At 44.1% G+C, this 11,672-nt stretch overlaps 1 protein-coding gene across 3 annotated transcripts in view; it reads left to right on the forward strand.

Annotated features, from left to right (window-relative positions):
* Nucleotides 1-10,774, forward strand: part of GPN3 (GPN-loop GTPase 3) — a 24,247-nt gene extending 13,473 nt beyond the window's left edge. For 2 of the 3 annotated variants that reach the window (XM_032602583.1, XM_032602584.1), the window contains 7 exons: nucleotides 1,010-1,118; nucleotides 6,114-6,281; nucleotides 7,977-8,101; nucleotides 8,691-8,806; nucleotides 8,956-9,052; nucleotides 9,579-9,707; nucleotides 10,156-10,774. In XM_032602583.1, the coding sequence (XP_032458474.1) occupies nucleotides 1,010-1,118; nucleotides 6,114-6,281; nucleotides 7,977-8,101; nucleotides 8,691-8,806; nucleotides 8,956-9,052; nucleotides 9,579-9,707; nucleotides 10,156-10,218 (807 nt within the window). In that variant the 3' untranslated portion in view covers nucleotides 10,219-10,774. The remainder of the gene's footprint in view (nucleotides 1-1,009; nucleotides 1,119-6,113; nucleotides 6,282-7,976; nucleotides 8,102-8,690; nucleotides 8,807-8,955; nucleotides 9,053-9,578; nucleotides 9,708-10,155) is intronic. The other variant, XM_032602585.1, reaches the window with a different exon arrangement.
* Nucleotides 10,775-11,672: the final 898 nt, after the last annotated feature.

The raw sequence follows: 11,672 nt of genomic DNA on the forward strand, positions 1-11,672 counted from the left end.
AGGCTCTTAGTTGCTACATGTGGGATCTAGTTCCCTCAACAGGAATCAACCTGGACCCCCTGCATTGGGAGTATGGAGTCTTAGCCACTGGACCACCAGGAAAGTTCCCACATTCCTGCCTTTAAATAGAGGGTGGGAGAGACAGACAAGTAGCCTAGAGATTTTAACATAGTACATGAGGGATAAAAAATTTTCTAAACCCAAAGTTGTAAACTGATAGTGCACTTCCAGGCTATTTACTGACCTGATATTCTCTCATCTTGGAATGTTGCTCCCCTGGCTTGGCAAGCACACTGCTGTCTCTCAGCTCAGATATTCCCTTCTCAGAGACATCGTCCCCGAGCACCCCACCTAAAGCTTTGTTTGGACTGTACCAATCCTAGTGGAGAGGGGCTTCCCTGGTGGCGCAGTGGTTGAGAGTCCGCCTGCCAATGCAGGGGACGCGGGTTCGTGCCCCGGTCCGGGAAGATTCCCACATGCCGTGGAGTGGCTAGGCCCATGAGCCATGGCCGCTGAGCCTGCGCGTCCGGAGCCTGTGCTCCGCAACGGGAGAGGCCACAACAGTGAGAGGCCCACGTACTGCAAAAAAAAAAAAAAAAAAAAAAAAGTCTACAATCCTAGTGGAGACACCTTGTGTCAGGTGCTGCAATGTGTAATCAGAAATCTTCCCTTTAAATTCCATTTGTTACATGTTAGAGCAGTAAGGAGCCTTGGTGATCATGGAGGCCATTCCAGTTAGAGACAAGAAAATTGAGGGACAGATTGGAAAAGCACCCTCCCCAGAGTTACCCATGAGTCCGAGCCAGGTCTGGATCTGCAGCCCAGTCAGGTGTCCTGACTGCCAGCCCAGTGCCTTTTCCCTCTTTTCAGTCAGCTTCTTAGTCAATGAAGGAATAGTTTTGGCCTTAGTAGACACGGCTCAAGGGGTGTGGAGAGTCCTTCTGGAGGTGTAGAGGGTAAGCACTGCACTGCTTGTTGCTCTAACCCCTCATGCTTTGTGACATTACAGAGCACCTATTGTGCCACCATTGTCCAGCACTGTGAAGCCCTCAATCGGTCTGTCCAAGTTGTGAACCTAGATCCTGCAGCAGAACATTTCAACTACTCCGTGATGGCTGGTAAGTCCTGAGCAGAGCCTTCCCCCTCCTTCGGGAAAAATAGGGGAGTAGGGAGGCAGTGAGCACTGGCTGCTCAACACAGAAGCTGAAAATTAATACAGTCTGGTCCCCTGGTTTTGTGGTGAACAACATGAGGCTGAATGTCATTTGGTGACATCAGCTCATGTTGATGTATGTGACAGTATCCTTTCTTAGTCTCTGATGTAAATTAAAAGTGAGTAGACTCCTCCCTCACCACCCTTCCCTTTTGTTTCTTTCATGTTTGATCATGTTTGGTAAACCTGTTTTACTGCTGATCATACTATAAGTGAACAACCTAAATGTTTTGTTTTGTCTTTTAAGTCTTTGAATTTATTCATTCAATTGTCTGTTGAACACCTACTTTACGCCAGGCACCAGGGTTATAGCAGAGGACAAGACAGATACTATCCCTACCTTTGTGGACCTTTTAGCAAGGGAGATAAGCAAAATGATAAACATGTTACAGATTGTGGTAAGGACTGCTTTAGGCTGATGAGAAGGAATAACTGGGAGAGGTTGCTTTAGGGATGACGTCTCTGAGAAGGAGCTCTTTGGGCCTAGACCTGAAGATGGTAATGTGCTCACCAAGTTGGAAGAATATCAAGGTTACTATATAAGGGAGAGATGGGAAAGGGCTTGGTGTGTTCCAGAAAAAGCGAAGATGCTGATAAGCTGGGGCATAAGGAGTGAAGGAAAGAGATGGGTAGGAGCTAGTAGGACATGAGAAGTATGGGTTTTTTCCTGTTTTTTACCCTGTTTAGTCTGTTTGGGCCGCTGTAACAAAGTAGCAGACTGGGTGGCTTATAAACAATAGAAATGGATTTCTCACAGTTCAGGAGGCCGGAAGTCCAATATTAGGGTGCTGCCAGCATGGTCAGATTCTGGCGAAGGCCCTCTTCCCAGCTGTAGACTGCTGACTTCTCACTGTGTCCTCACATGATGGAAGGGGGAGAGGGAGCTCTATGGGATCTCTTTTATAAAAGCACTAATCCCATTCACCTCCCCAAAGCCCCACCTACTAATATCATCATCCTGGGCGTTAGGTTTTCAACATACGAGTTTTAGAGGGACACAAATACTCAATTTATAAGGGACTTCGCTGGCAGTCCAGTAGTTAGGACTCCACGCTTCCATTGCAGGGGGCATGGGTTCAATCCCTGGTCGAGGAACTCAGATCCCGCAAGCTGTGTGTGGCACAGCCAACACCCCCCCCCCCCACAAAAATCCTCAATTTACAGCACCTTTCAACAGTGGAATGTCATTAGAGGGTTTCCAGCAGGGGGAGAGGATTGACATCTGATTTATGGTTTTCTTTTGGGTTTTTTTTGGTGAGGGGTTATTTGTTTGTTTAATATTTATTTATTTATTTGGTTGTGGCGAGTCTTAGTTGCGGCAGGTGGGCTCCTTAGTTACGGCAAGAGGGCTCCTTAGTTGCGGCTGTGAGCTCCTTAGTTGCGGCTCGCTGGCTTCTTGGTTGTGGCACATGGGTTCCTTATTTGTGGCTTGAGGGCTCCTTAGTTGTGGCATGCAAACTCTCACTTGCAGCATGCATGTGGGATCTAGTTCCCAGACCAGGGATCAAATCTGGGTCCCCTGCATTGGGAGCATGAAGTCTTAACCACTGTGCCAACAGGGAAGTCCGTGATTTATGTTTTTAATCTTTTTTTTTTTTTTTTTTTTTTTTTTTGCGGTATGCGGGTCTCTCACTGTTGTGAGCTCTCCCGCCGCGGAGCACAGGCTCCAGACGCGCAGGCCCAGCGGCCATGGCTCACGGGCCCAGCCGGCTCCGCGGCATGTGGGATACCCCGGACCGGGGCACGAACCCGCGTCCCCTGCATCGGCAGGCGGACTCCCAACAACCGCGCCACCAGGGAAGCCCCCTGATTTATGTTTTTAAAAATAACTGGCTCTCAGATGAAAAACGGACTCTAGAGGGTCAAGAATCGAAGCAGGGACCAGCAGTGAGGCTATTACAGTTGTCTAGGTGGCTTGGACTAGGGTGATCATGGTGGAGATACAAAGGAGCAGGCAGATATGGTATATATTTTGCAAGTAGAATTAGCAGCATTTGTGAGAGATTGAACTAGAAGGGTGTAGGAAAGGGAGAGATCATGGGTCACTCTTAGGTTTCTGACTTGAGTTGTTGAGTGCATGATATTGTTTACTGAGGAGGAAGACAAATCGGTTTAAGTTTGAGGCAGTTCTCTTTGCACTTGCTAAGTTTGAGATGTCTGATAGCTATCTAAGAGGTTATACCAAGAAGGCATTCGGGGACTTCCCTGGTGGCGCAGTGGTTGGGAATCTGCCTGCCAACGCAGGGGACACGGGTTCAAGCCCTGGTCCGGGAAGATCCCACATACCGTGGAACAACTAAGCCCCTGCGCCACAACTACTGAGCCTGCGCTCTAGAGCCCGTGAGCCACAACTACTGAGCCCACTTGCTGCAACTGCTGAAGCCCACAAGCCTTGAAGGTGTCTCATCTTCAGGGGTCTGGTAGAGGAGGTGGGGTCAGTGAGGTAGGAAAAAAGTCAGGAAAATGTAGCGTCAAAGAAGCCAGGAGGGGACTTCCCTGGTGGTACAGTGGTTAAGAATCCACCTGCCAGTGCAGGGGACACGGGTTCGAACCCTGGTCCAGGAAGATCCCACATGCTGCGGAGCAATTGAGCTTGTGCACCACAACTACTGAGCCTGCACTCTAGAGCCCGTGCTCCGCAACAAGAGAAGCCACTGCAATGAGAAGCCTGCGCACCGCAATGAAGAGTAGCCCCCGCTCACCACAAGTAGAGGAAGCCTGCACGCAGCAACGAAGACCCAACACAGCCAAAAATAAATAAGTAAATTTAAAAATCTATTTTAAAAAAGCCAGGAGAAGAGACTGTTTCACTAAAGAGCTGGTGCCTGGTTATGTCAGATGCAGCTGGGAAGTTGTACAAGAAGACAGAGGAGTGGCTGTGAGATTTGGGAATGTGGAAGTGTTGGCGACTTTGGTGATTTCAGTGGGATGGTAGGGATGGAGGCCAGGTTGCAGTGGTTTGAAGAGTGAACTGAGGTGATGCCGTGTAGATGCTGAGCGGAGATGACTTGCTGAGGAAGTTTTGCTGTGAAAGAAGCAGAGAAGTGGGACTATAACTGGTGGGGTATGTGAGGGTCAGGGGAAGTTTTAAGGTTGAAGATGGTAACTGGAACAGAGTTGTATGCTGAAGAGAATGATCCAGTAAAAAGAAAGAAACTGAAGATACCAGAGAGGGGCAATGACTGTAAGGTTGACTGCGAGAGTGAGAAAGGGGAGGGGCTCCCAAACAGGTGGAGGGTTTTGCCTTTGCCAAGAATTGGGGGGTTCTTCCATTGTAGCCGGAAGGAAGCCAAGGTGGAAGGCACCATGTAATATTGGTGGTGGGAATGTGGGAAATTCTCTTTTGTTGACTTCTGGTTTCTGTGAATGTCATGTGTGGTCATCAGCTGAGGGTGGCTAGAAGTGGGTGTGGGTAGGATGAGGGAGGCAGGTTGAAAAGAGAGGAAGAGGTATGAAACAGTCATCTTCCTTGAGAAAAAGCATTTCATTGCTTTGGGATCATTTGGTTGCTTCCAACAGAGAGCACTCAAGCTAGCCTATGTAAAAGGAGAATTTTTTAGAAGGAATTGGGGGACTTCTCACAAAACCCAAGAGCAAGCAAGGCTTTATGAGAGACTAGAACCTAAAACATAAAAACTAACAGGAATCTAGGCTGGCTTTCTGTCTCTTTTTGTCTGTCTTACAGACCAGCTTCTCTGCTTCGGGATGCACATGGCAGCCAACAAAAATCCCCCCACCTCTAGTTCACATGACTTTCTGGTACAAGTGCCTTACTGACTAATGTCCTTGAGTCATCCTTTTAGAAGGCCCTAACTTTGAGCAGATGTTTATCCCTGGGAAAGTGCATAGGAAGACATTATCCATATAAATGTGGCTGTGAGTGAACTGAGATTGTAGGTTTGAACACAAGAGTACTGATTTCCAAAACTTTGTAATAGAAGAGAACCATGTGTATACCAGAATGTTTAAGCTCCTGCTATAGGTGATTTAGCTACATTATCTCATATAGTCCTCATCCTTCTACCCTAGGATATATGATTTGTCCCCACTCTTATACATAAGGAAAGTGAGGCACAGGGAGGTTAAGTAGCTTCCCTAGGGTGATGATATTAAGAAACGGTAATTGGTTTTCTTGGTATGGTTTTGTTTTACTTGCTTAAGAACAGGTGGTGTATATTCACATTGTTCAAATTGCAAAAGGTACAGAAGAGTAAGTATGCAGGAAACTGTCTTCCTCCCAGCTCTGTGTCCTGGCAGGTGGCTACCCTCCCTTGAGGCAGCCAGTGTTGCTAGTTTCTGGGGTATCTTTCCAAAGTCTATGCATGTAAAATAAAATATGTATATTTGTATATATAGTAAATTTTTGTCTTTTTTTTTTTTTAACACAAATGACGGCATTCTAACACAGAGTTCTGCACCTTGCAATTTTCAATGAATAGTATACCTGGAAGATTATATCACCTCAGTTCTTAAAGAGCTTCTCCTTTATTTTTTTATTTTATTTTTTTTGCGGTATGCGGGCCTCTCACCGCTGTGGCCTCTCCCGTTGCAGAGCACAGGCTCCAGACGCGCAGGCTCAGCAGCCATGGCTCACGGGCCTAGCCGCTCTGCAGCATGTGGGATCCTCCCGCACCGGGGCACGAACCCGTGTCCCCTGCATCGGCAGGCGGACTCTCAACCACTGCGCTACCAGAGAAGCCCAAGAGCTTCTCCTTTTTATGGTTGGATAGGATTTCATTGTCTGGCTGTACAAAAATGTATTTAATTTGTTACCATGGACACTGCTACAATGAATAACCATGTACAGAAGTAATTTCATGCATGTGAGTTTTTATATAATTGTTAATTATCACCAGTGAAGATAATGCTCTTGTATTGTGGGCCCTCTCTGTGGTTTCAGACATCCGGGAATTGATTGAGGTGGATGACGTGATGGAGGACAATACTCTGCAGTTCGGTCCCAATGGAGGATTGGTATTTTGCATGGAATACTTTGCCAATAATTTCGATTGGCTAGAGGACTGTCTCGGCCATGTAGAGGATGACTACATCCTTTTTGACTGTCCAGGTAAGTCAGCTATCTGAATGTATCATTTTCCCTGAAGTCATGCTCGTGCTATCCTCAGTGGAGAAAGTGGAGTGAGCATTCGTAGCTCTAAACCCTGCTGCGGTAAGGTACAACTCGCTTACTCATTGGCTTATATTAATTCATTGAGTTTACTGAGTGCTTATTTTGTACTCTGGAAATACCTAGAAAGCAAGGTAGCCATGGTCTCTGCCCTCATGGAGCCCACAGGCAAGTGGTAGTGCTAGGCAGTATAAACAAAAGTCACCCAAATGGACTTCCCTGGTGGTGCAGTGGTTAAGAATCTGCCTGCCAATGCAGGGTACATGGGTTCAATCCCTGGTCCGGGAAGATCCCTCCCACATGCTGCAGAGCAACTAAGCCCATGTGCCACAACTACTAAGCCTGTGCTCTAGAACTTGCAAGCCACAACTACTGAGCCCACGTGCCACAACTACTGAGCCCACATGCCTATAGCCCGTGCTCTGCAACAAGAGAAGCCACTGCAATGAGAAGTCCACACACCACAACAAAGAGTAGCCCCCGCTTGCCGCAACTAGAGAAAGCCCGCGCACAGCAGCGATGACCCAGTGCAGCCATAAATAAATAAATAAACAAACAAATAAATAAATAATCACCCAAATGATTATTTAATATATTTCTGACAGGCACTCCACAGGAGTAGCACAGACCATCACACAGCAGGGAGGTTGGGGAGGCTTCTCATCAAGTAGCATGTAAGCCAGACCATAGGGTGAGGTGAGGGAGACTGTGCTGCAGGCAGAGGGCACAGCATGCTGAAGGCCTTGAGGCAGGAAGGAATGAGCTGTGTTTGAGGCACCAAAAAGGCCCTTGTGGCTGGAGCACAGTAAACAAAGGGAAGTGTCCTGAGGTGAGACTGGTAGGGGACAGATGATCACACGACTTCTCAAGCCAAATTATGAATTTAAGACTTAAGCCTAACCTAGTTTTGATCGTTTGTGGCTCTCACATTTTTTCCCCTATTTTTAAAAATAAATTTACTTATTTATTTATTATTAGCTGCGTTGGGTCTTCGTTGCTGCGCGCAGGCTTTCTCTAGTTGCGGCGAGCGGAGGCTACTCTTCCTTGTCATGTGCAGGCTTCTCATTGTGGTGGCTTCTCGTTGCGGAGCACAGGCTCTAGGCGTGCGGGCTTCAGTAGTTGTGGCACGTGGGCTCTAGAGCGCAGGCTCAGTTGTTGTGGTGCACGGGCTTAGTTGCTCCGCGGCACGTGGGATCTTCCCGGTCTAGGGCTCGAACCTGTGTCCCCTCCACTGGCAGGCAGAGTCTTAACCACTGCGCCACCAGGGAAGTCCCTCCCCTTTGTTTTTAACTGAACATACACACACCCACAGAAAAGTGCAGAGGTCATAAGTGTACAGCTTGATGAAGATTCCCAAACCTAACACACCTTTGTAGGCTTCACTTTTGATCAGCAAAAACGGAAGTGTGAAGAACCTCACTTTCTACGTAAAACTGCATAGTTTCCTTGGGATTCTCGTGGTATTGTGATTGCTTCAAGAGCCTGTAAGACCCCTTGAAAATTGAATATGTTACCACCAGAGGTTGACTTCGTTTTTTTTTTTTCCTCAGCTGTCTTATAGGAAATTGTTTTCCTGTAATTTGGTAATTTAACATATATCCTGATTGTAATAGTCTCATAATGTTCTTCATGTAGGTCAGATTGAATTGTACACTCACCTGCCCGTGATGAAACAGCTGGTCCAGCAACTAGAACAGTGGGAGTTTCGAGTCTGTGGAGTTTTTCTTGTTGATTCTCAATTCATGGTGGAGTCGTTCAAGGTTCGAGGATAAATCTGTTGTCGATTTTTCAGTCATGGGTACAAGCAGATGGCAGTCTCCTTTAATTGTTGCATGATTTCTGGATGTTTCACAAACTATACTCCAGAATTATTTAATATCCCGTAATATTAAATTATTATAATAATGTATTCTTAACTCAAAGGATAAATTGTGATACTGTATAGATTTGGGGGAACTACTTACCAAGAAAAATTAGGCAGTTGTGTATCTTCATATAAGTCTGTTTTTCTGATGATGTTTTATCTAGTTTATGAACTATCTAAAACAAACATTATTTCCCATTAGTAGCCCCTAAGGAATATTTGATGGAAAAGATTAAAGGTGTCATCCAAATTGAGATTTGTGATCACCATGGATTAAATCTACATTTTCCCTCCTTATCCTCACCCTTGGAAACCAGGGGTCGAGAATCTGATTAGTGGACTGTCTTCTTTCACTTTACTTTAGCCTTTCTTTTACTTAGGCCAATTTTGTTCAGAGAGAAGCAGGAGCCTCTCTTTTATGTGGAGACCAGGGAACTTTTTTGGCACCAGTTGATTCATCTTCCCTTTTCTGTTTCCTCCTTCAGTTTATTTCTGGCATCTTATCAGCCCTGAGTGCTATGATCTCTCTAGAAATTCCTCAAGTTAACGTCATGACGAAAATGGATCTGCTGAGTAAGAAAGCTAAAAAGGAAATTGAGAAGTGAGTTTGCTTCTTCCATATCATCATATGTCAGCTGCAGAGATGAACCTTCTAAGCTTTATTTCGATGTGAGGTTCTGTCAGTCTATAAATCTAGTTTCCTGATTTATTCTTCCTTTTATTCATCAGTCTTCTTTCTCACTTTTAAAGGTTTCTAGATCCAGACATGTATTCTTTATTAGATGACCCTACAAGCGACTTAAGAAGCAAAAAATTCAAAAAATTGACTAACGCTATATGTGGACTGGTAAGCTTTCGAAATTGTTGGATTTTATTTTTAATGACCTGGTCAGGTGTGTATTGGCATCCATTCAGTGGCCACCATTTTGGAAAACATGGTCCAACCCTATTGCCTTGCCAAAGGAGGAGGGTGGGAGTCTGTGGGCTGGCTGGTCAGCAGTTTAATTTAGAAGCAATTATTGGCAGTAGCCAGTAAGTTAACTGACGTGTCTATTATTCCAAGCTGTTTTGGGAGCTCAGACTGTCTTTGCCTTTTGGAATTTCCAGTGGTGGTTGAGTTCAGGTAAATGCCTATGAAACAGTGTCTGGTTCAGTAACAAGTTAGCAAGTATTCTAGTTGGTCATAAGCCAGAAAAATCAGTATTGATTTGCTGTTGTTCTGTGTCTGTCTGTCCTTCCTCCCCACAACACACACACATACACACACAAATGGTTTTAACCAGAAGTGTAAATGGTTATAAAACTCAAATATAATTTGAAAATTAAGTATTTTGTACTTCAGAATGACCCCTTCTGAAATCCCCAACTTGTAGATTGACGACTACAGCATGGTTCGATTTTTGCCTTACGATCAGTCAGATGAAGAAAGCATGAACATCGTATTACAGCATATTGATTTTGCCATTCAGTATGGAGAAGACTTGGAATTTAAAGAACCAAAGGTACTTTCTGGTTTGGGGTGTTTATTGCCTTTTGGTAAAAACGTTTACCAGCACTCACTGGCCTCCTGCATAATCCCATGGAGTTAAGCTCTTTGTCCTCAGAGTTTAGGCATACATGGAAAGAGGAGGTGAAATGCAACTGGGCTCGGGCTGCCCTCACGTATGTCAGTGAGGCCCTGTCACAGCACATTAGCTGAGAATTGACATGAGTATAAACTCGAGGAAGAGTTTACTTCTAAATGAGATATAAGCCCTTTAATTTACCACATGTCTGGAAGCATTCTGTCAGTCATTCCTTTTGTTATTAACAATCACTGTGAGCAACACCTGGAGCTGATGCTGGGCGTTAGCTCCTTATAGAGCATAACCTGAAAAACATGTAAGCATATACTAGGTCTGACTGAGGGGAAGTGGGTGTATTTTCTATCTTGTGTTTGCTTTGTGTCAGGAACATGAAGATGAGTCATCTTCCGTGTTTGACGAATATTTTCAAGAACAACAGAATGAATGAAGAGTTTGTTAAAAAGTAACCAAATGTGTGAGGAGCTTGTGGCTGAACTGGCAGAACCTTCTTCTCTTCGAAAGATGGAATACTAGAAAGCTACTTATTTTAATGAAAAAAAATAATACTTTATCAGCAATCAGGAACATGCCTGAATCAAGTTCTTAGTTATTCTGAAACTGCTGCTGTTTAAAGTGGCATCTTTTAGTATTATTGGAACAGCATAATTTAGATTTTAAAAGTCGAAATTGAAATGAATGTAGATAGATTTGTGTATATAATATAAATTAGCACCTGTGATACAGTTAAGACCAGTCTACTTTTAGTTTTACTGTTTGATTTTTGTTATTTTTGAAGTTTTTTTGGAGGGACAGGAATTATTGTAACAAAATATGCATATATGTGTCCAAAGGGAAAAAAATCTGGAAGAATATAGATAAGACCATTGCTTACCTGTATCTCCCAGTTTTCCTACATTGAAAATGTATTATTTGTGTAATTTAAAAATGAAAAGTAACTGTGTTTTAAGATATATATGTATATAAATAAAAGAAACAGGAAAATAGTACTAACTTTTTATTACACTCTTGTTTTCCAGTCAGAATTTGAAATATTCAGCCAGGGCAATTTATTTTTTGTTTTTTTTTTCAAAGTTTTGAATGAGTAAATTTCCCCAAGTGTCCAAATGTAGGCAGTGACTTTTTTTTTTTAAGTGTGATTTGTAGTCTCTGAGCACTTAAAAATGTGTACGTTACTTGAATAACAAATGCACACAGAAATGCAAAAGATAATTTTTTCTTTTTAACTTCTTGACACATTGAATTATTTTCAGTATTTGTGATAGGCCCTGGGGAATGGCTAGTCAGTCAACAGATACTTCTCTGGCACCCACTAAAGGAAAGCAGAATCTCTTTTATTGAGTTCTGCCAGGCATTGTGCTAAGAAGAAGCATTTTGCATAATCTCTTTCATTTAATCCTCACAGCAGGTCTGGTCTCCATTGGTGCTGGATCTTCCTGCAGTTGCAGATTAAGTCCTTGTAGAAAACCTGTAACTTGGGTTAAATTTTTAATCATTCTTGGGCCTAGATAGCAGAAGTACACCTGCAGTGTCAAATTTGATCCATTTTCATTAAAGATGCAAAGTGTGAGGGGCCATAGCTATCAGTGGTAACTTGTGCCTAGCGGCCCAGGCTGGGGGCAGGAGTTGGGTATTTGTACCATGGTCCCCTGGTGTGAGCTATTCTCACAGGGCACTCAGAAGAACATGATGAGTGGACAACATGAGAACGTGCTGGGCTGCTCGGGGACTTTTTCTGTGGCCCTTGAGGATGCAAAGGTCAAAAACACCCTGATCTCCCAGTGTTGCTAAATTTTAGAAATGTTATTGTCATGTGAGAGGGGAAGAAAGAAAAGACAGCTTTTCATTCGCCCTCTTCATTACTCCTTGAGCTATACCTCCCTA

This window comes from Phocoena sinus, chromosome 14 (genome assembly GCF_008692025.1).
Source record: "Phocoena sinus isolate mPhoSin1 chromosome 14, mPhoSin1.pri, whole genome shotgun sequence".
Taxonomy (NCBI): Eukaryota; Metazoa; Chordata; class Mammalia; order Artiodactyla; family Phocoenidae; genus Phocoena; species Phocoena sinus.